Source organism: Chelonia mydas, chromosome 10, assembly GCF_015237465.2.
Source record: "Chelonia mydas isolate rCheMyd1 chromosome 10, rCheMyd1.pri.v2, whole genome shotgun sequence".
Lineage (NCBI taxonomy): Eukaryota > Metazoa > Chordata > Testudines > Cheloniidae > Chelonia > Chelonia mydas.
In genome coordinates, this window is record NC_051250.2 from 32,246,124 (window position 1) to 32,270,879 (window position 24,756).

A 24,756-nucleotide genomic window follows, 5' to 3' on the forward strand; every position below is an offset into this window, starting at 1 on the left:
CCACCAGTCGGCCAGTTGAGTTTTCCACCTCCAGCCAATAACAAGAACTTGGTTGTTTGAAGGGCTGTGTCTGTGACTAAGAGCTTCAGTGCTGCAGGAAGCAGCACACACAGACGACACAGGCCAAGCCTAATTATATCCATCCTGCTCGCCAGTTTAAAATGCTCTGACTCATGAACCAGAAGCTTAATTCCAGTGTCTCCCCACTGAACTCAGCATGGAGCCTACATCCATGCTGGGGCTGCATTTCAAGGCAATGAGGTCAGTGGTTGGACTCTGGAGTGAAATCCTCCACAGTGCCTCTAAGCTACAGGCTGGGGAGTTTTAGAATTATTGTGTGGGAGCAGAGCGTTTATAGCTGGACATTTCAAAGAGGGCCTTGTTCCATCCTCCTGACTCCTTGGGTAATCAAGATGTGCAGAGGGGGTCAGCTCCGAGGGTGCCGACGGATGGCAGCGTGGGCACTGGAATCTAACCAGGATGATGTGTTCCTTTTATTGAAAGATCTCTAAAATAGAATGTAGGATCACACACCAGTTAGAAATATACGAGGCCCAGTCGACGGCGAAATCCACCTCTCCAACAAGGTAGAATGCAACTCCTGCTAGAGAGACCTTTAGGTATTAATTAGTGCACTACACCCCATCTAGCCAAGAGAAACTCAGCTCAGCTCATTAGCCAAAGGGCTTACAGCACTGGGTACCCAGAAGATCTCAGGGAGTAACAGGTGGTTACAGTGGTAGGGAGGGAAGGAAAGAAGTCTAATGATGGTATGAGAAAAGTTGACATTAATATACACACACCTCAGTCCACTACTTTTCAGCTCATTCTACACACACGGGGAGCAGACTAATCCATGTTAATTTCTGCAGAACTCTGTGTTCTTGTAGGAACAGCTTACAGGTCTATTTTAAAAACCTGGGAACATTATGGGTGGGACTGTTTAGCTCCTAGATTTTATGAGCTGAGGAGGAAGAGACAATTAAGAAGGCAGAACTGTGTCAGCAAAGAGAGACAGACAAATACACACTATTTCATAGCAGGAGTGGGTTCCCATATTGTGGTAAGCTGAGAACTGTGCTGGCGGCCAGTTAAAAGGAAACAGCTCTCCATTTCAGCAGGCTAAAGTACTAAGGGAGAGCCATGCACATGTAATGTAAGTTCATGCAGTAACCAGCATTTATTTGAATAGATCATTGCCATGTGGGCCAATACTTTACCATCAGCAAACTTGGCAAGAAGAACAGGCTGGTTTTGTGAGCTTGTGAATGCAACATTTCTTCCTGATTTAAAAAAAACAACAACACACACACAAACAAAACCAACCCTGAAGAGGAGACACTGCTGATTTCACTGTGCTCTGCTCCTTCACAGCCACAGGGCAGCCTCCAAGATGGCATTCTGCTCTACACTGCCTGGGAGTTCTCAAATTCAGAACAACGACCATTGGGGATAATCCCTTTCTGGGCCTTACTTTACACACGTCAGTTAGTTTTCTGGGCTGAACTCTCTTGCTCCGTATCTTAAACCTATTGATGGGAGCTCCACGACCGGAGCGGAGACTGAGTTTTAATATAGCCAAAGGCAAAGGGAGACATCTAGCAAAGAGGAATGCAGGCCAGACCTTCTGAATGGGGGACTGTACTCTGGAAAGCAGGAACACTGAAAAGGATTTAGGGGTCAGAGTGGACAAGCAATTGAACACGAACACCCAGTGCGAAGTTGTAGCAAAAAGAGCTAATGTGATCCTTGGATGTGTAGACAGGGGAGCAGTGAGTACAAGCAGGAGGAGATTTTAACTCTGTGTATGGCACTGGTGAGACCAATGCTGGAATACTGTGCCCATTTCTGGTCTCTGTATTTTAAAAAGGATGTTGAAAAACTGGCCAGGGTGTACAATGATTTGAGAACTGAAAAAAATGCCTTACAGTGAGAGGCATACAGAGCTCAATCTGTTTTGTTTATCCAAAAGGAGACTGAGAGGTGACTCTGTTACAGGGTCTAAGTATCTTCATGGGGAGAAAATACCGGGTATCGAAGGGCTCTTGAATCTAGCAGAGAACGGCAGAACAAGACCCAGCAGCTCAAAGCTGAAGCCTGACATATTCAATGAGAAATAAGGCACATGTTTTTAAGAATGCAGGTGATTGACCTTTGGAACAAATGACCAAGGGAAATGGTGGATTCTCCATCTCCTGATGTCTTCAGATCAATGCCGACTGCCTTGCTGGAAGATATGCTTTAGCCAATCACAAGTTATTGGGCTCAGTGCAGGGGTAAGTGGGTGGTGTTGGTGGCCTATGATACACAGGATGTCAGACTAGATGATCTAATGATCCTTTCTGGCTTTAAACTCTCTGAATCCCCAATGGCCTAGAGAAGAGTATGAGCTATGGTGAACATCAGCAATTCATCCCTCTCTGTGGCCTACTGCAGATGAATGCTTTTCCCCACTGCTTGAGTTCTTAGATGAGTACGTTTACAGCAGCTTGGACTAGAGCGAGCAACTTTTGCTGTGCAGATGTCCCACAGCAGGAGGCTTGAGACACTTTTCACACTGCTTTGACTGTGGAAAGCTCTTTTAAGGACTCATTTACACTTGAAACTCTGCAACTGCACTGCTGTAGACATTACCTAGATCAACAGAAGGGGTTCTCCCATCACCATAGGTAATCCACCTCCCTGACAGGGCATAGTTAGGTCGATGGAAGAATTATTCTGTTGACCAATCGCTGTCTACACCATGGGGTAGGTCGGCTTAACTATATCACTCAGGGGTGTGGATTTTCACACCCCGAGGGACGTAGCTGGGTCAACCTAACTTTAGTATAGACCAGGCCGAAGTCAAGAAGATACCACTTTCAGCCCATCTTCCCCAGCAGTAAATGTCTAAGCCACTAACTCCCTGCTGGCTGCAGCTATAGAGGCAAAACAGACCAGCTCTGATATGGACAGTAGAGGAGCCTTATATGACAACAAGTTTCCAAGATCAGTTCCAGAGTCCAAAGTTTATTGAGAACAGCTGTTTCCAAGTAGCCATAGTCTAACTGCCTTTTGTTTTTGCCAAGTTTCCTGGTGTGGAGCCTATATTTTTCCTGTACCCTTTGTTGGCAACCTTTGGAGAGACACCGGGATTGAAATGAGTCAGACGGAGTTCCCCTCTCCCCCATACAGGTGGTCTTCCAGGTTATGCGGCTGCTCCCCTTGCTGTGGATCAACAGAAGTGTCAGGTTCCATATCCCATTCCAATTCCCTGAGTAACCCAGTTTCCATAGCAAGCCTTTTCCCTCCCCGCCAAGTTTCAGTCTAAAGCAAAATTTGACATGGCTAGATTAGAGAAGGGCTATGATAGATTTCATCCTTTGTGCAAGTCTTGTAGAAGCAAGCGGGAGCCAACCCAGCCCAGAGACGATGCAGTTAGTGAATAAAGACAACAGCCCAGCCAGCTGCGTCAGATGCACCACAGTAATAACAGTATTTACTGAGAATAAATGACCAGTGCAGAAATTAGATCACTAGCCAGATCACTGGCTGTAGAAACAGGCAAGCAAACTGAGTTACTGTTTGCACAGTGCTGGGAAGATGTCCCATGTTAAGTATTGACAGGTTTCAGAGTATCAGCCGTATTAGTCTGTATTCGCAAAAAGAAAAGGAGTACTTGTGGCACCTTAGAGACTAACCAATTTATTTGAGCATAAGCTTTCGTGAGCTACAGCTCACTTCATCAGATGTATCCGATGAAGTGAGCTGTAGCTCACGAAAGCTTATGCTCAAATAAATTGGTTAGTCTCTAAGATGTTAAGTATTATGATTATCACAGATCAAAGACAGAATCCACTCTTAAAGACCAACCAGAACGGCAACTTATTAATGACATTCACATCAAACCAAGGCAACACATCATCTCACGTTTTAGGGGCTTTTTATCTTGCTATTTTTTTCCACCAAAAAGCACTACCTAAAAGCTACAGAGAGGCACAGTTTTTAAACCTCCCCCACCCACTGAGTTCTATCAGCCCATCAGGACAAAGCACTCTAACAGGCAATGCTCTCTCTAAAGCAGCTCAGGGAAAATGCAGCTTTATTCAAAAACTGAATAGCCACATTAGAAATAAGGCACACATCTGCCAGGGAAGTGCAAGCCCCAGCACCCAAAGTCTTAGGGAGAGCTGAGTAAGGTGCAAAGAAGAGGGAGACATGATTAAGGTGAGGGGAAAGGAAGAGATGGGTAGTTGTTCTGTGGGTGGACTGGAACAGGGGAGAGGAGAGAAACGGGTGGGTGCAGAAGTCTTTGTTCAGTGCTTAACACAATGGGGTCCTGGGCCATGACCTTAGCTCCTAGTCACAACCGCAATACACATCATAAAGGCAAGGTGGTCATCGGTCAGGGTGCCACAGAATGGATGAATTTGGTAGTGGGATAGAGAGGAAGGAATGAGTTTCCAAAATGCAGAGAACACAACAGCGGGATTTAGGAAGGGCCTGGATGGGAAGAGAAAATGAAATCTCAGACTTGACACCAATACTGCAAGCTTTGGCCATGGGAAGGGAAGCAAGGCTGCCAATGGAGACATGAGGGAGAAGGGGAAGAAGATCAGGCTGGGTTTTTGCCACGCTATCAATCCTGTTGCTATGCTGCAAAGGAGTCTAACTGTAAATAACCTGCTGCTCTTTTTAAACTCCACATCACTGGTGCCTCCGATCCTCAGCATGAGATCTGCTGGACTAATTCCTCCCTGCTGAGCAGATCTGTTGAGATCACCAGCTCAATGTCACGGTGAACTCAGCCAAATTCCCACGAGGGGAGGGGCCACCATCATATAACCAGTTTAGAATAGTCTTCCAACAAGGGCACACTCCTGGGCATGAGTGGAAACTGCACATGCCCAGTCTGCTTCTGGATTGAATAGCCACTGCATTCACCACAGCTCACTCTTTAGTCTTCTGTTACCTCAGCTGAACATCTGTGTGCTGCGTCTTCTTCAAGGCCCTGCACTGCAGGTGCCCCCAAGCCACCTCACCTTACTCCTGGCAGAGAGAGAGAGCGTCAAACTTCTCCTCCAAAGTCTGAATTCCTTGGGAACCTTGGTGTCTTGTGAGTCTTCCAGCTCTCAGGATATTCCCTTCAACTCTGCTTGGAATTATATGATGGCTTCAGTGTTGCTCATTCTCGCTAGGCAACATCCATGTCAGCTCTCTCAAGTTCCTCTGCACTGGCAGGAAGATGGACCAGGTGAGTTAACAGCTCTTCTATCTCTGCTTTCTTGCAGTTGCTCCCAGGTTTCCTTTTAGCTGCCTGTGGACCAAGCACCCTCCATTTAGATCTCCTTGGACTGCTCCCATCACCCCAGCTGCTCCTAGAATATCACCAGCAAAAGACGTTCCTTTTCTCAGCGAATAAGGAGACTTGACACATTGTGCAGGGAGAAAACAAGTACAGAGATCCCTGCAATTAGCTAAGGCATGCAGATGCGCAAGGAAAAGAGCTAACAGTTGTGAGGAGGTGGCTAACACTGGGGTGGCCAAAAAATGGTCCACCCAGTTAGACTTCTAGAGCCTCTATCACAGAACACAGAGCTGAAGGGGCAAAGAGTAGATTCTGAGCAAGTGGCGTTTGTGCTGCCCAACACATCCAGCAATGATGCAATTCAGACAGACCTCAAACTGATGTTGATAGAGCTTAGTGAAGACATCAGGACGGTAGATATTTCTAAGGCACTTACCATTTTGATATGCCTAAATCGGCTATGGAGATCCAGGAGCACAGAATGACAGACGTTGATCTAAACACAATGCACCACTCAAGCCAATACAAAAGGTGCTACCCATGACATTACAAGTCCCACGGCGCAATGCTGGCACCTTTTGGTTGCACAGGCCCTACCTCCACAATAAAGAAGAGGAAGGCTCCCATCTGCTCCTTAATCTAGACAAATTAGGTGCAGCCCGTGGGCTTCTGGCTATCTGCCAATGCAGCTGCCCTTTGGGCACATGGGGGCATCTCTGAGATGGCAGCAAACATCTTGGCCCAGGGCATTTTTTTTTTTCTATAAATGATATAAACAGGGACCATATACTTACAATCTGCTTCTGTTTTAAAGGCTTCACAGAGAAGCTGCCATCCACGTGCTGGTGGGGGGAAAAGACAGAGAGAGGTTAAATGGACTCTACGGAAATAGCCAAAGCAACAGTGCAAAGATACTCAATGTGCAATTAGTGTCCCCACACAGGGAGTGAGTGCAGAGCAGGTAGTGCACCCCAGGTCCTGAGGGTTTCTTCCCCGTGTAGACAACCCTTCGATGCTGCACCAGGAGTAGCGGGATAGCTCACGGCGGGAGGGGTAGCTCAGTGGTTCGAGCATTGGCCTGCTAAACCCAAATTTGTGAGTTCAATCCTTAAGGGGGCCATTTAGGGATCTGGGGCAAAATTGGGGATTGGTCCTGCTTTGAGCAGGGAGTTGGACTAGATGACCTCCTGAGGTCCCTTCCAACCCTGATATTCTATGATTCTAGTCCTTACTTTATCTATCTGAAAGTGTCACTTGAAGCATTACAGGACTAGGGGCCTCATTCCACAACCAGGCAGAGCTGTGGTTTTCCCAACATTTGCCAGGTGCACAGAGCATGTGGCAGAGAGTCAAAACGGACTTACAGATGGTCACCATGTGCTCCTGTGACTGCAAATTTAGTTAGAGCTACCACGCTAATGGGCCACGCTTACTTAATCGACTGTAAAAGCTAGAGCAGAAGAACAGAATCTACTACAGCTGCTCAGCACAAGACTCTTCAGCCACAGCTCAGCTCAGTGCTCCGCAGAGCCCTTTGATTTTGTAATTGAGGCAATGTGCGCTCCAAAATTACCATCAGCAGGGGGAAAAAAAAAGCCACAGCTTTTGCTTTGGGGAAGCAGCCATGCTGCAGAAAGGGCTGTTTGGGAGTTTGCCATCCAAGGCTTAAGTTACATTCACTGGGAGCACAAGCCAAAGGGCTGCTGTGAATCAGGAGGGGCCTCCTGATGGGATGGGGGAGACTAGTCTTATCTAGTACCTGGGTTATTTTAAGTGCATCATCTTACAGAGTGTGAAGGGAGTAAGAACATCTCCAGAGACCTAGTGACAAGAGGACTAAAAACACTTTCCCTGCAGAGTTTCACACAGCTTGTGTGGTCTCCTTACAGACCTACAGGGAAGGAAGGAATCTAAGTAAACAGAACCATTTACACTGGCACTCCCCAAAGCAGTTCTGTATTGCAGGACAACGGAAGTATGTCAAACTGACTGGTAATATGTCAAGCACCATTCAATCCTGCTTTGGGGAAGTGCACCGCAGATAAGAGGCTGTAATTACCAGGAGGAGACGGCTCCCTCCACTGAAAAACAGAAGCCAATGGAACAACTCTTAGGTTTTTTTTTTTTTTTTAAACTGAAGTTGTTTGTACATTGGCCTGTGGCCTCATGAGCAAACCACACAGGCCGCCCAAGGGGATGCAGCGAGACTGACTGACTTTCAACCAAGATCCTGAAAACAAGTTCATCTGGGCCTCCAGTAGCAGGTCCTGGGCATCACCTGCATATTGATACCAGACCCAGCCACAGGAAGCTGAGAGGACCAAAAAGTCAGAATCCCTTCAAAATGTATCTACTGCCATGCCCCCCGCTGGGTGCTACCCCAGTGCAGGAGACTGTTCTCATGCGACCCCCGCACCAAGCCAGGCGATCTGGAGAAACATCCCGCTGGTGGGACCTTATCCAAAATGGGACATTTGCCCAGTCCGTTCTCTACCAGGTGATTCCTGATTTCTGAAGCTGCCACTACACTGCTGCAGCTGCTATTGTAACGTATGGAAACTAACTAAAGACAAAGGGAGCCCCTGTCCCTGGGACTAGACTCAGACCAGCCATGGGGGTCTCTCAACAGAAGGTCTGCCTATGCCTTTGGTGTCCCTGATCTCCCTAGAGGTTTATCACAGACAGGGTTTGTTGGGACCCAGGAAGCAGCACGAGTGGCTCTAGCAGGTTTTCCATGTGGTGTGTGTGCAACCATGTAACTCCCCCACAGCAAGACAGCAAGGTCTGACTACCCTACTGGGATGACACTGTTGTTTTGTGTTTGTACAAACTCTTAAGGCTTTCAGCTGCTAGAAAGGAGGACCCCATTTATGTCCTGGCATGAAGAGAAAGCAGCTAGTCTCAGCTAAAAATTCCTGCAAACTCAGTGTGTCTTACTTTGTAATTCAGACATTTCACTATGGTTTCTGTCCTGCTACTTATCAACACCAGAGCACAGGAGAGGCAGGCATCAAACATTTATTTGTGAGGCTACCACAGATTTCTAGCGAAATCTTTCTCAATGCTCCGTTGAGGAGGTGCTCACCTCCCATCACCCCACCTCTGTTACCACCTCAGTACCAGGGTGTGCTAGATGGAAATGCAAACCCGCTGAATGAGTTTTGAAGCTAGGAGCTTTTAAAAAACCTGTTAAACAATTAACGGCTCTACAAGTACATCTCCAGATGCAAAAATGACAAGTGAGAGCATTGACGTGGGCTAGAAAGAAGAAGAATGGATGTGAATGGGCGAATGTACAAGGGGCATGAGGGGAACTTGGCTGGTGGCAGCAGCCAGAGCTGTAATTTTGCCATCACAAGGTGAGCAGGGCAGAGAGATCAGGTAATCAAAGGGGCAACACCTACCATAATATGCCCTCTGCAACTTCCCGTAACTATCAGGTTGAAGGTGTGGCCCAGACCAATGGCTCTCAACCTTTCCAGACTATGGTACCTCTTTCAGGAGTCTGATTTGTCTTGCGTACCCCAAGTTTCACCTCACTTAAAAACTACAGGCATACAAAATCAGACAAAAATATAAGTGTCCCACCCCACTATTGCTGAAAAATTGCTGACTTTCTCATTTTCACCATATCATTATAAAATAAATCAATTGGAATATAAATATTGTAGTTACATTTCAGTGGATATTATACAGAGCAGTATAAACAAGTCATTGTATGAAATTTTAGTTTGTGCTGACTTCACTAGTGCTTTTTATGTAGCTTGTAAAACTAGGCAAATATCTAGACGAGTTGATGTACCTCCTGGAAGACCTCTGCATACCCCTAATTGAGAACCACTGGCCTAGAGGAAAGAGAGCAGGGCAGGGCTCACAGACAGCCACGTAAGCAGAAAGCACCCCTCTCTTTTTGAGATTTTAAACATGAAGATGCACAGCCCAAAGCATGGTGTTTTAAGGCCCTTGCATGGCTATCTTGTCAGTCTCTAAGACATAGATTTTCTCCAGCAACAACAATGACAAATTGAATCCCACTTCTTGCTTTAGAAGTGTCTGAACAAAGCAGAGATGGGCAGAAAAGAGGAATTCTAACAAAGGATACAAGAGCATACAAGTTCCCTAATGAAGCCATGTCTCAGCCTGTCACCTAACAATGCTCTCGAAGGGCAATATGCAGATACTGAATTCTGCAACATTTACTTTTCACATTTAACAGCCAGAGAGCTAGGAAAGTGACTCCAAAAGGTCCGAATTCAGTCACACACACACACACACGAAGAGCACCATGCTGTAGAGTCATCATCAGGAGCATGCTACAGGGCCTACACGCTAACAGCAAGCCATGACAGTGGAGGGAAGGATGCATGGTGAGGACACAGGCCTGGGAACCAGGAGAGCTGGTGTGACGTTGCATTCCATATGCTTTATGAAAATATGCTTGGAATGTGAGTATTATGTATGGAATGTTTCAGAGTAGCAGCCGTGTTAGTCTATATCCGCAAAAAGAAAAGGAGGACTTGTGGCACCTTAGAGACTAACAGATTTCTTTGAGCGTAAGCTTTCGTGAGCTACAGTGGTTCCTCTAGGCCAGTGGTTCTCAACCAGGGATATGCAGAGGTCGCCCAGGAGGTATATCAACTCATCTAGATATTTGTATGGAATATGCTTCAAGCAAAAGGTCTCTTGTAAGGTATCATTACAAAGCTTATAATCTACTGAGTGTGTTCATCCTATTTGTATGAATGTATTATTCTTGTATCTAAAACTAGAAATATGAAGTATTACTTTGAACTACTATTGTAACTATGCAAAGTGTGGGCCATTAATGGTGGCTTGGAATCTTGATGGCTCCCATTAACTAGGGCAATTGGTTGTAAATGGCTGTTTACTTGTAAGCCTTCCTGCATACATCGGTGCCAGATAGTGGGTAATGAAGTCTCACAGGACATATGAACATGTCACGACACTGGAATCCACCTTAAACGTGGTGCTTTTCCATTTAGAAGGAAGGGTGGAAACCCAAAGAGAGACAAAGGATTCCCGCTTTGTACCAAAGCTATAAAAGGGGGTGGAACAGAACAAAGGGGTTGCCAATCATGAGAAATCCCCTAGTTACCACCCGAGTTGGAACTAACAAGAACTGTACCAGGGGAAAGGATTGGGCCCAGACTAAGAAGGAGTCTACTCTGTGAAAGAAGCTTATTGGAACATCTCTGAAGGTGAGATTTTCCTGTATTCAGTTTCTTAAATGTATTAGGCTTAGACTTGCGTGTTTTGTTTTATTTTTCTTGGTAACTTACTTTGTTCTGTCTGTTATTTCTTGAAAACACTTAAATCCTACTTTTTATATTTAAAATCACTTTGTTTATTATTAAACCCAGAGTAAGTGATTCATATCTGGGGGAGCAAACAGCTTGTGCATCTCTATCAGTGTTATAGAGGGCAGACAATTTATGAGTTTACCCCGTATACACTTTATACAGAGTAAAACGGATTTATTTGGGGTTTGGATCCCATTGGGAGCTGGGTGTCTGAGTGCTGGAGATAGGAAACCTGCTGAGCAGTTTTGGTTAAAGTCTGCTGCTTTGGGGGCGTGGTTCCTACCCTGGGTTTGTGTTGTAGTGGAGTAGCGTGTCTGGCTCAACAAGACAGGGTTCTGGAGTCCCAAGCTGGCAGGGAAAACAGGCTCAGAGGTAGTTTCAGCATGTCAGGTGACAGTCCCAAGGGGGGTCTCTGTGACTGAACCCATCACAGCTGGGTCCTAGTCCTGGCTTTGCCACAGATCGTGTGTGACTGTAGGCAAGACACTCTCTGCCTCAGTTTCCCCCTTCATAAAATGGAACCAATTCCCACCTGCCACCCAGAGGCTATGGGATGAGTTTTTGCAAAGTGTGCTGAGGTTCGTAGATGGAAAGGGCTCTAAGCACTGGGGATCACTATCAACACTCTCTAAAGAGCAGCATCTCTGTGTGCTTTTAGCACCCTTTTCCTTGAGACTTCCCAGGATCATTAGCAGCAGTTTCCCAGAACCTCAGGACCACCATGCTGGCTCATCCCTCACTCTCCCCTTTCACTGAATTTTCTCCCCAATTAAGATGCATTTCAGAAGAGCCCAAACTCACCCCCTTGACCTTGGCCTAACAAGTTCTATAGCAAGTATCCCAGCTCACTGGGGTCTGGAGAATTCCAGGACAGCGCAGGAATCAGTGCTACAAAGGGACTGGACTCTCAACACAGGAAACAGAGCATGGGTCCAACTTTGCAGGAGGTTCTCACAAGAAACATGGGGGGAAACCAGGTCTGAAGCAAGAAGAGCACAGGTAGTGCTCTCTTTCTAGCCAATCAAACAGCTTTGTTTATCACTTTATTGCTACCTAAAGGCTTGACAGGGGACTTCTAACTATACTGGTATAATCATACTGCGATAATGAACTGCTGTAGTTATACTGGAATAACTCCCTCATGTGGACATACCTATTCTGGAACGTTAGTGGCTTTTGTTTCAGTTTAGTTTAAACCCCTTCCAAAGCAACAAATTAAAACAGAAAAGGTACTCCTGCCAGAATAAGAGTGTCCACATAGGGAGTTACACTGGGATAGCTACAGTGGTTTAAATTCACACTCTACCCTACTGGAATAACTGTCCTATGTAGGCATGCTCTAAGGGTTTCATATGCTTTCAAAAAGAGGGGGAGGAAGGAACTGAGTGATGAAGATTGAAAATCAGGGTGTTAAACTTCATTTGTTGCAGATGACATTTGGAAATGGAAGCAGAAGCCTTGAAAAGAAGTCCATTGAAAAGTAATTTACAGGGCATTTCTACCCTGAAAAGGGATGTGTCAAAACAGCACCGCCTTACTCAATAAGCGTTCTCCCTGGGGGCATTCAGAGCCAGAACTCTTAACACACTACAAGTGCAAAAAGAAAAGGAGGACTTGTGGCACCGTAGAGACTAACCAATTTATTTGAGCATGAGCTTTCGTGAGCTACAGCTCACTGAGCTATAGCTCACAAAAGCTCATGCTCAAATAAATTTGTTAGTCTCCAAGGTGCCACAAGTACTCCTTTTCTTTTTGCGAATACAGACTAACACGGCTGCTACTCTGAAACACTACAAGTGATTGCTCCATTTTACCAATCTGAGTGCTCCAAAGCCAGCCCAGCTCTGAGCGTGGGAGCCGGAATCTAGTCTGGCTCTTGCACCACCCAAATTGTTATCTCAGTAGCATCCAGAGGTGAAAGTAAGCCGGTCCGGTCCACCAGCAAGAGCCAGTACGCCATGCCGGACTGGACCAGCTTCCCCAGGCTGGAGCTTTAAAGGGCCCAGGGCTCTCCGCAGTGGCCGGAGCCCTGGGCCCTTTAAAGCGCTGCCGGAGCCTTGCCACCACTACCCCAGGGGCTCCGGCCGCGGGTCTCGGGGGGCGCTTTAAAGGGCCCAGGGCTCCCCGCAGCGGCTGGAACTCCTTGCCCTTTAAAGCGTTGCCCAAGCCCCGCTGCCGGAGCCCCTGGGGTAGTGGTGGCAGGGCTCCAGTGGTGATTTAAAGGCCCTGGAGCTCTGCTGCGGTAGCGACGGCCAGAGCCTGGGGCCCTTTAAATTGCCCCTGAGCCCCGGGGCTCCCAGCCACCTCTGCAGCTGGTAGCTCTGGGGGTGATTTAAAGGCCCCGGGGCTCCCAGCCACAGCCGGAGCCTTTAAATCTTGATTTAAAGGGCCCCAGTATTTAAAGGCCCTGCCTCTTCCGATTGAGGCCAAGCCTCTTCCTGTCGAGGCCACGCCCCCTGCTCAGGACTCTGGAGTACCAGTAAGTCCTTAAATTACTTTCACCCCCGGTAGCATCCCATTGTAGAATAGCTGCTGATGAAGAGTGAGCCAGAAAGAGAGCACGGGGGAGTGTGCAGGGCTGGTAGGAAAGCCATCTCTTTACTTGACAGTTGTGTAGATTTGATCTCGAGTCAGACACAATTAACATGATTCCATTTTCAGAGCAGAACTGTATTTAACTCATCTAGCTGGCACGTCTAGAGTTGGAACAAGTTTACATGCAAAGGACACTAGAGATGGGACTCCATGGCACTATGCTTTTTTCCATTTCCTCTGTGTTCCTGGGGACACTCATGGTGCAATTAGTCAGTTACAACCCAGAAAAGAAGTGGCTGATTGAGATATTTTGGGGATGGGAGAGGAGATTTACTGCAAGACACTTAATAGCCCTGGGAACCATCTAGCAGACTGATAGGTGTGTACACATGTAAGCACACATCTGTTCACTGAGGGAGTCATAAAAAGGAAAGAACTGCATCATTAACATGAAACACACAAAAAGACTCAAGAGCCGCATTTTCCAGTCACACACTGAACTGCCGAGGCCAGCAGACTACACACGTACTGCCGAGGTTACATGTTTGTTTTACCAATACATAAATAGCAAATTACTGAAGTCTGCTGGTATGTCCGAGTTCTGTGAGCACCCTTCTCCGCTTGCTCTGGTGACTCTGGCAGTAATTGGATCCTTAACAAACAAAGCTGCTTTGGATTAATGGCCTGCACTTCAAACAGCCCCAGACCTTTCTAAGGAGAGTAAATGTGCTTTAAGCAAACAAGGTGGGGAGGGCCATGGGTGGGGTGGAGATTGTCTGGAAGGAGCAAGGCTGCGGCTGCAGAGCAGAAAACTGGCAGAGCACAAAACGTGCAGCTTCCTGGTTGCTTGAAGCCTGTATTCCTTTTATGAGCAGTGCGGGGGGCTGCAAGGGACATTTTGCTGCTATGTTCCACCTATGCTTGGATTTGCCTTACCTAGTCTGCCAAACATGGGCTATGGGTGAACCGTGGGCTTGGGGAGGCTAGCCCCGGCCTGCCCCTTCTGTCCAAGGCCCTGCAGCCCCCCCTCCCCGCAGGCCGCCTGAACGCCCCCAGTCCCGGAGCACCACGTGGGTGCTGTGAGCACTGACTCCAGCCACCCGGAGTTCCTGGCTGCAGGCTGGCCCCCACTAGCCCCAGCCTGGGGCCCCGGTCATGGGGGAAGAGCTGTAGAGCGCAGGGAAGCAGGAGGGGACCTGGGGGCAGAGCCACCACGCAGGGCTGTTTGGGAAGGCTCAACCTCCCCTGGCCTTTGATATCTGCTGCCCATGGGGCTAAAGTCCTCAATGGTCACTGCACTTCACAAGCTCTCTGTTCAGACTGCAGTTGGGTAGCTCAGCCTTGCGAGCAGAGTTTTGGAGCCATGACAGGATCATGGCAGGATGCGCTCTCAGGTTGCAAACATGCATCACCCATCACTGCGTCACAATCCCATCAAGCAAAGTCAAGGGACCATATCCCGATTCCATGGCTCCCTTTACACTTTCCTGCATCTTCCACCAAGACTCCTGGCTGCTTAGCCTTCTGGAGAAGGGTCCTAGCTCCTCCCTCCATTTGTTCAGCAGTGGGCAGCACGCTCTGGAAATTGCCACTATATTCTGTGCCCAAAGCTGGGCAGGACCCGAATGGCATCAGCCAGCAACATGAATTCCATGCAAGGCCACCGAGAGTTCTGGCCTGCTGCATGAACAGTCTGAGGGAAGCCAAGGCTGCCCCTGGGGACATACACATTGCTCAGCGAATGGACTGACAAAGAACCCCTGTCTATAAAACACCCTAATGTTAAAATTGTTCAGCTCCCAGTCTGCCACTCACTACCAAGCCACCTGCTGGCATGGCACAGGCAACATTGCTCCTCAGTCTTCAAACAGGTAACCTGCTACTCTTCTTTACTGCACCCCCCCCCCACCCCCTTTCCAACCCTCCCACTCTGCAACACCTCACACAGGGCCACGGATCAGGCCAACCCGCCTCCACTGTGCTCCCAAAACACCAGGCAAAGAATAACCCTCCACGCTCGCCAGCAACCCCGGACACAGGGGGCCAAACAAACAGGGCTAGAAATCAAGGAAATAAAGCAGGTAACCTAGCCCCTCATAACATGGTCAGGGCATGGGAGGTTCCCCAGAGAAGGGGGTGTCCCTCCTGACTGTCCCAGGCCCAATAGGGGAGGGCTGGTCTGCATTTAGCCTTTAAGGTGACATTCAACAAGACACAGGAAACCAAGGGCCAGCTATGGGGGCAGGAAGATGGGGGGGCTATGGTTTAGGAGAAGGAGCCATGGGTGTGTTCCACCCCCAGTCCAGGATCAGCTGGGCCATCAGCCCCTCCACAGCATGAGGGGAACCCCATACAGTGATCACAGACTCCTTATTGCCCTGGGACTCCAGCCTCCATTCCACACTGGCTGAGCTGTGCTGAAGGCAGGGGCTGTGGTGCAATGCTCCCTGAAGCAGTCTGGCAGCCAAGTCTAGCAGGAGGCACTCAGGACCGCCCAGGAAAATCACCAATACCTAGGAGCAGGCTGCACCAAGGATGGTGATGCCCAACTGGTGGGCTAGCAAGCACAGAGCAGGTGGACAGTGAAGAGGAATGATGGAGCACTCTCAGTCCTTGTGCTCAAACATGGGGCACTCAAGAGGTCTGGGCACTGGACTGAGCTCAGCACCACTGATGCAATAGCCCAGGCAGCTTTAGGTGCTTTTGAGTTTTGCTGAGCACCTTGCTCTGCTCTCTAAATATTAGGGAGCCACTCATCTCCACCTGGCATAAGGTGCACTTGGCATGCTTCCCCTTCAGCCGAAACCCCATGGACCTCCACATTACAATAGCTGGAGATCTCAGTGCTCTATGCATCAGGTCAAAAGCACCCAGACTCCTTGGAATTACAGGTTAAGCCCTTGGATCTTCTGAAGGAGAGAAAGTTCCAGGAGGGCTCAAAACCCCAAGATCCTTTCTGCCTTGCTTGGAGAGCGAGCAGCCCGTGGGCCACTTTGTGGGGGGGGGGAAGATCATTGCTAAATTTCTGCTCCTCCCCACCGTGCGGCAACATGCCGTGTGAGTACTAGCTGCTGCCTCTCTCCCAGAGTGAGCTGAGTGTCGGTGTCACTGTGCATCTAGAGTGTTGGACTCTCTGGGACAGAAAGTGCTACTGAAATGGAAACTATCACAGCAGCACTAATGATTTCTAACAGAATTATCATGCACCATGGAATGTTGCACCTTCCGGTATCAGTCACAGTGAGGTGCCAATTCTCACAGCTCAGGAGACAAAACTTGCTCCATCAGCCGGAGGCCATGGGGAACAGATTTCTATAAGAAGCGTTTATTATAAAGGCTGGCCACATGGTGCTAGAATATGATGCCAGGAATGCAGAGCAAGGTTCATTTCAGGACTCCAGCTCCGTAGCCACAGGAGGCTGGGCACTATGCGAGAGTGGTGAGCTCGGTCTTCTCAAGCGGATAGTGGCGAGACAAACCCCATCCCTCTGACTGTCCTGCATACAAAATTACACTGGCAGTGGATTTGGCGCTAGCTACAGCCAAGAGGGCACAAAGGCAGCAGCAAGGGGAATAACTAAGGGTCTTTGGAGAGCAGGGAACGGTGAATGCTTTGGCTACAGACGTTAATTCACCAGGCACCGTGCAACACCACTCACTTTTGTCTCACATGGAACAAGGGCCTGATCCTTCCCATAATCTCATCATAGTCCCAAAGGGGCACCTAGAGAATCTCCCACCACAGGCAACAGCCTGGCTCTGACCATTGCAGGCTTCAATACCTGCCCGGCTCTCTCCTGATTCACAGTATGGGCAGGGCCAGATATACTGGGAGAGAGCAAGTTTGCTCTTCCTGCTTCCAGGAGAATTTAGGGAAGAGGCAGGAGGGAATTCCCAGAGGAAGCGAGAGCTGCAATTTTCCTTGTTCTAAAAGTTCCCTAGCTGGCAGATGGCACCCCCAGCTGAGCTCTCTCCATCCACCGGTGGGCCTCCCCACTCCCCAAAGCAGATTGAAGAGAGACTTTTTATCCACCTCCAAGGTCAGCGAACACCACGTAAAATAACTTAGTTCCAAGAGCACCTTTCCAGCCAGGGGTTTTCTCCAGCACCGACTGATTAGCCCTCCCACTCCCTTGGAGGAAGCTATCCCCACCATGTTACAGCTGGGAAAACTGGGGCAGGGAGGTTGTGCAACTTGGCCAGGGTCCCAGCAAGCCCTGAGCAGAACCAGGCTTAGACCTCAGGCATTGCAGACTCCCACACTTGGGGTACTAGTCCACGGCTCGGAAAAAGAAAAGCAAACACGCTGCTCCCTCCGATCGCTCTCCCAGCCCCTCTCGCCTCGCCCTCAAGTGCAGTTTGCACCACTAAACTCCCTGAACAACCTCTAGGTATTCCCACTAAGATGCCTTAACAGCTGCAGCATGGAGAAGCAGTAGCTGCACTGCTATCAGAATCTGCATGCCGCAGGGGGGGAGACAATCAAAAATACAAGGACCTATCCATACAGCAGAGTTCCCTGTAATATATCATGGTTTAGATTTGCCCTCTGGGTGGGAATAAGCTACTATTACCATGTTCCCAAACACTGTGAGAGCCCTGGTCTTCACATATGACATAGCACCAGTTTGTAACAGGATTTGGTCTCAGACTAAACAGTCATATAGCAGATCTGGTCCTGCAGATGGATCTTAAAGCTCTGATCCTACTACCATGACAGCCTTCTTTTGTCTAAACACCACTGCATTTAAACATCCTGGATGCTGGAATCATTCCAATCCTCAGGTGACCAGGAGATGTTGCCTACAATTGGCTGGTTGACCACCACAACTCTGTGTACTGAGTACACCTGCATGGGAGCTGATATATGTTACATATGATGGTAGCGTATTATAGGAGCACCTGGGAGCCCCAGTCACGTGCAAACAGAACAAAAGACAGACATTCTGTACCATGGACACTTCCATCCACGTGGCTATGTGGACACACAGGAAAGGAAGCAGAATGGCAGGGCTCAGTTACCTTTTCAAATGCAGCCAGGAGAACATGAGCATGGCCAGTAACTTCAACCACCACTGGAAAGAGAGAACAACATTGGTTAAAACCTTGAACAAGGTCGGCACCTCCAAGCCCACCACACACAGAGGGAATAGAACGAGGGTTATGCTTCTCCCCGCCATTTTTCGGTGGGGGGGCGGAGTGGGGCGGGAAAGGGGGAGAGAGAGTATTTCATGGCTATTGCTCTGTGAGGCCAATCCCCTTATGGTTTGGAGCATGTTGGGGAGAAGGGGTTCAGCATAAAGAATGTAACAGCCCAGGTTATTATGACTGGGAATCCAGCTGCTGCACACAAGTTGAATTCTATCCCATTTCCCCCTTTAAATTGGCCCATGCTGCATTTTCATCCTTGTCTGCAATGTCAACAGCTCTCCCAGTTTATACTGTCCAGGAATTCAATTAGTGGCTTCTCCACATTAGCCTCTGGAGAATGGTAAACACTTGGGCCCAGAGAACAGCCCTGTAGGGCCAAATGGCACCTCCATCCTGCAGACAGCCTGTGAACCACTGCCCACTCAGATCCATTTTACCAGCTGCATCTCTCGCAGCTGTTCCGTGCAATCCGGCTTCTCCTTTACAGACAGCAAAGCAGTGAGAGCGAAAAGCCTGCTGGGTTTCTTTTACTCCCTAAGCTTGTTATCCTCGCAAAGAGAGATGTCAGGCTGGTTTATCTACAGCTGGCAAATCCTCAGTGTTTATTGCCTTATTTTACTCTAGTCCTAGGGATTCCCAATGCATTTATTAATTGTACCAGCAGTTTATCAAGTACAGACACAAACATCTTGGTTTCATTCTCTGGCCCCTTCTGTCCTTTTCCCCCAAAACAGATATCACGTTTGGCCCCTTCCCAATTGGGGGTGATCTCATTCTTCTGGGAGAGCTCAAAAGCAACTGATGAAGCTTCCAGCACTGTACGTGTGGCTCCATCAACACTCAGGAGCCAGGCAAAGACAGCGTGTTTTAGGAGTCAGACTTGTACATGCAGAGCCTCGGATGAGAGTCTGGAGGAGTCACGAGGCAAGACAAGGGGGACAAGGGGTATAACTGCCTTTGGTCCCACTCACATGACCACATGGCAACTAGCTTGGGATGCAGGGAAGGTTTTGAGTGACCTCCAGATTCTGCTGTCAGCTCCCAGGCTAGTAACGGCAGAAGGTAATGACTCTGCTTCCAAAGGGAAGGGAGCTCGGTAGTTCCTTTGCAGCCCCAAAGGGTATAAACGACAAGGCAACCCATTCATTTGATTCTGGCTTAAAAAAGCAACAAGTGGGAGGAGAAACTATGGACTCTCTTGCCAAGAGTGACTGGTGACCCTTGGGGTCACACCGAGCTCTCACAGAGAGTCTTTAGCAGGTAAAGTATAATTGGCAAAGATAACAGTGTGTGTATGGAGGGCCGGGGGGCTGATCCCCTCCCTGCTATCAGTGACAGGGAAACAAGTTCCAGGGGATTTTTCTGCAAACAAGCCAGTATAAATTCTAATCTGAGCAATGGAATTAACTTCAGCTCTCCTATAAACCATTTTAAAGCCAAGTTAGAGATAGGAGAACCTAAACGGAAACTATGCCTGTTCATGCAGGCAGCTTGCATAGCCAGAACTGGACAGTCACATGCTGCACAGAAATCTCCCCTCCATTAAGGACTTTAAACTTAGAGCAGTTCCAGTTCCAGCCCAGTAGCTTTATACTCACAGTTCTGCACAGAAAGCAAGCATCTCCTGGCAGCTTTCGGACAAACAAAGCATTTTGCTGATTGCTCTTTTCATTTACCGTTCAATTTTATTTAATGCACATGCCTATCACTTACCAGGCGATCAGAACACCTACTACTAGCTCTTTCATTCATTAAAAGGAAAGAAAAAGGCACATCAAATTTTCTCAGATCCCTTTGCAGTGTCATATACTGTGTGCGTTGATATTTTTTCCAGGAGGGGATTTAAAAGCCATTGCCTGTCTAGGTTATTAGGACAGATTTACAGAGTTTATTAAATCAAATGAGAGTGCATTATTGACTAAGAGACACTGCAGTATGCACACAGCTGTATGCTTGCTTCCTTATTCCCCATCTCTTCTTGTTCTATTTATCAGGCCATGATAGTCATTTCTATATATACACACCACTGCAGTATACAAGTAGATTGTCAAAGCACTCCCCAGACATAATGAAAGAGACACTTTTACATCTAAGAAAAACCAAACTTCTTTACCAGTGTTACTAACAGCACCTTAGATTATTACAACTGCAAACATTTTACAACTCCTTTCCCTCATTCTGTATTATGCCTTATTGCTCAACTTCATGTTGGTTCGTATTTGGGGATTTTTCTCAACTGGTTTTGCTTGCCATCAGTTTCTGGACAGTTTCACATTTCTGGTTCCCATGTCCTAGCACAATGCTGCAATGTTTGTGCTGGAAATGGAGTTACTGTAAATAATCTGTTGGTCTCTGCTTTGGAAGACATTACAAAAAAAAAACAAAAAAAAACTAGGGTGAAATCCTGGCCCCATTGACTTCAATAGGGAAAGGACTGCATTTAGGACAAAGGTAACCAAAATGTCTCCCATTAACTGCCGACATTCAGAAGGAGTGGTAGCCACACACACAGCCTGCAGAGGAACAAACCTCATGCAACATGAATGGCAGTCTAGATATTATATTTATTAGCCAGCCATGCAACAAAAAAAAGCAATGAATGTTTTTAAATGGGTGAATGTATTAAAAACCGACAAATAAAAAGCTGCTCTGGCTGATTGTCAAGTAGGGCCGAAAGAATTCAGCTGCCCTTTGAACTAACCAGAGCCTTTCAACATTCAAAGTTAGGTTTCACTGTAAAAACAGTTTGATTTAACAGTGATTTGAGGAGCTTGGAAACATTAATGTTATTATAACAGCACCTAAAGATTTCACACAGATCAGGGCCTGCCTGCCTGCCCATACACATAGCCAGAGGACGTGCAGTCTGATCAGACAAAGAGCAAGTATTACTATCCCCATTTTACAGATGGGAACTGAGGTGCAGCAGGATGAAGGGACTTGCAGGATGAAGGGACTTGCCCCAGGTCACACCACAGTCTGTGGCACAGCCAGGAACTGAACCAAGGTCTGACCTACCCAGTGCCTTAGCCATAAGACCACCCTTCCTCTCCAAATGAAATCTGAGTGTAAAAGGCAGATTTGACTGTTACCTGGGCCCCTTTCCCCTGGATGTTAAGTCACATTCCTGAAACACTGGAAACACATGGAGTCATTAAGCCCCATCCTGCATGAAGCATGTGTTTGGGGGTAGCACCCCTCTACAGCTATCTCTACATGCAAGCCAAGGGTGTGATTCCCCTGCTTATGTACATATACTCAGGCTGGAGCTAGCACAAGTACAAAGAGCAGGGTAGCCGCAGAAACACGGGTCCTGGCAATGGAGGCATGGCTGAGTCGTGCTGAGTCCAACCCCCGCCCCGAAACTGGTGGGTACGTACTCAGCACGGCTCAGCCATGCGGCTGCTGACACCCCTTGTGCTACTGAGGCTACACTGCTATGCTTGCTCTCGTTAGCTTGCTGAGAGCTAGTGTGTGTATGTGTATGTGAGAGGGGGACTCAATCACCAAGTTCACAGTGCAAAAAAAGCCTCCAAGGAGCTTGGAGAAACAACCAATCAATGAAAAAGCATCTAGCTTACCATCCCCTTCATCCACTACGGCTTGGATCACCACAGGGAACACGCCACGATCCAAATCAAAGTTCAGCTGAGAAGAAAGAAAACGGGGTTTCAACAATGAGAGACAAAGCCCACGTTAAGCCAACACCAAGACAGATTAAAAAGTAAGGCTCAAGACTGGTGGCTGGCTGTGGGGAGCTGTATTGTGATACAGAGTGTGGCCCACAAAAAGCGATGACTCTTTGTTAGGCCTGGGTGGCTGAGCTCCCCTCCCAGCTTTAGGGGGTGGGGCTGCCAGGGTAGAGCAGAGGCACTCTGGTGAGGTAGTACAGGGGGACGGCTCCCCGGCCACCTCCTGTGCTGTACTTGTTCTGCAGAGAGAGGACGTCATTCTGATGGGCTGTCAATTCCCACTTTCAATGAACACAAAGAATCTGTACCAAACATAAGACAACGCTTATCTCCCAGAAGGAAGAAATGAACATATTTATTATGGGTACAGTGATTTAACAGGAAACATGGCTAGCAGACTAAGGAACCAGAGCAATTTGGATTTATTTGCACCCTACCAATTCACATATCCAAAGGAGCTCCTGTGCAATTTCCAGCTGCACAAAGTATCTAGAAAATAACTAATGTCATTAGTGATGCGTCGGAATGGTACGCTGTAGTAGCAGTATCTAAGGGTAGTGTTGCAAATTTTGCTTCCTGTTTTATACAAACTACGTATCACAAACTAAATATGAGTCAATAGTGAAATACTGCTGCAAAAAAAGCAAATGTCATTCTGTGATGCATTAGCAGTAGTGTTGCAAGCAAGGCAAGAGAAGTAATTCTTTCTCTTTACTCAGCATTGATAAGGCCTCAACTGGAGCACTGGGTCCCATTCTGGGCCGCACACTTCAGGAAAGATGTGGACAAAATTGGAGAAAATCCAGAGAGGAGCAACAAAAATGATTAAAGGTCTAGAAAACATGACAGGTGAGGAGTGGTTGAAAAAACTGGGTTTGTTTAGTCAGGAGAAGAGAAGACTGAGGGGGGACATAACAGTCTTCAGTATATAAGTGGTAGTTATAAACAGGAGGGTATTAAATTATTCTTCTTATCCACCGAGGACAGGACAAGTAATGGACTTAAATTGCAGCAAGGGACTTCTAGGTTGGCCATTAGGAAAAACTTCCTAACTCTCAGGATAGTTAAGCACTAGAACAAATTATCTAAAGAGGTTGTGGAATTTCAGTCAAAGGAGGTTTTTTAAGAGCAGGTTAGACAAACACTTGTCAGCGATAGTCTAGATAATCCTTAGTCCTGCCGCAGTGCAGGGGACTGGACTAGATAACCCACCGAGGTCCCTTCCAGTTCTGCAGTTCTGTGATTCTATCACAGCAGTAATGTCCTAAGTGTAGTGGTACAGATTTTGCTTCCCACTTTATACCTCAGCACAATAATAATAGGCTACAACATTTTAAAAGCATGTTCTTCAGCTGGTAAATTAGCAACCCTGCCTATACCACGAAAGAAACCCAGAGTGCCACATACAGTCCTTGATGTGAGATTATCACACACCCCAGATCAGTAAAATTGCAATCTGGCATAAACCTCTCCCCCTGAAACACAGCACACGGATTTTCCTCTCCTGCCATGTTGTACACACAGTAGGTCAGGACCATGAATTTCAAAACAACAGCAGACAGTGACAATTTAAAATCTCACTTGAGTGTGCACAGCATAGGCCCAAATGCTTCCATTGCCTGAACTTCATAAAGCACTTTAAGAACTGCAGGGAATCTTGTAAATTACAGAAAATGGAACTTTAAAGTATCGTCAGATGCCAGGAGAGGAGGTGGCTCAGGGATTCATTTCTGGAGTTTTCTGAAACTACTGCATCAGTTCCCCATCAGTTGCTTCAACTTGCAAGCCCGACTAAGTCTGTTAGCTACAGAGCTCTAAGTAGCTGCAGTTACACACTAAGCCATGGCTTCTCTTGTGCTCAGCACTGGCCATGAGATCTCCAAGGCAGAAGAGCAGAGTGAAAGGGACTGGCTTCCAGCTGGAGAAGGCACCAGCCCTTGGGGGAAGGGCATGGAGGAGGGCAAGAAACTCAGTACCTGAGGTTATTGAGGCTGTGGTGCCCCAACACAGGCTGGGTTTCTTGCCCTCCTCCATGCCCTTCCCCCCAGGGCTGGTGTTGTCCATGGTCCCACTTGCCCTCCAAGGCTGTTTGCAATTTAAATTGAAGGCTGACTTGAGAAGAGCCTTTCTTCTCAGCCTTTCTTCTGGACTCCTAATGAGCAAGAAAGAAGAGTCCATTGGATAAAGATGGGGCCTATTATTCACAGATTTATTTTAGGATGAACAAGTGATCATCCTAGGTCGGACTATCAGAAATGACCCTTCCAAGGCCTCTTCCTGCTCTCTGAGTCCTCCACAGTTCAGAAAATAGGAACATTTAACTACAGCACCTATCTCACAATAGTATCCAAACACTGTGTCAGACTCATCAATGTCACACACACTTATGGCACACCTGCTGTCAGATGTGCACAGGGGATCTGAGCTGCATGAGCAAGGTTCACACAGACATAGCAGAATACCACAGCCAAGTTCCAATTTGCAGACCAAGAGTTCTCCCCCTGCACTTCAGGATAATCACCCTTGTTCTACAAAACAGCACACACATACCACCATAGATGGGTGCCTGGGGGAATGAGAAATGGCGGTCCAACTGATAACGTACTGATAACGTACTGCATTTGGTGGGAGAAAGGATAAAGCCCCTAAGTCAGATCTCTGAGGTATCCAATGAGTCCTCCAACACCAACAACATAACAAAAACCCAATATTCCTACGGAAAAAAAATAAGCAGAAAATTCCTTTTAGGCCATCTTTACACATCATAAAG

At 47.5% G+C, this 24,756-nt stretch overlaps 1 protein-coding gene across 5 annotated transcripts in view; it reads right to left on the reverse strand.

Moving 5' to 3' along the window:
* Nucleotides 1-24,756, reverse strand: part of MGRN1 (mahogunin ring finger 1) — a 107,202-nt gene that overhangs the window by 25,210 nt on the left and 57,236 nt on the right. For 3 of the 5 annotated variants that reach the window (XM_037910208.2, XM_043523327.1, XM_037910211.2), the window contains exons 6-9: nucleotides 21,876-21,942; nucleotides 19,893-19,925; nucleotides 18,166-18,218; nucleotides 6,082-6,129 (exon numbers count right to left, since the gene is read on the reverse strand). In XM_037910208.2, coding sequence (XP_037766136.1) covers nucleotides 6,082-6,129; nucleotides 18,166-18,218; nucleotides 19,893-19,925; nucleotides 21,876-21,942 — 201 coding nt within the window. The remainder of the gene's footprint in view (nucleotides 1-6,081; nucleotides 6,130-18,165; nucleotides 18,219-19,892; nucleotides 19,926-21,875; nucleotides 21,943-24,756) is intronic. The other 2 variants (XM_037910209.2, XM_037910212.2) reach the window with 1 other exon arrangement.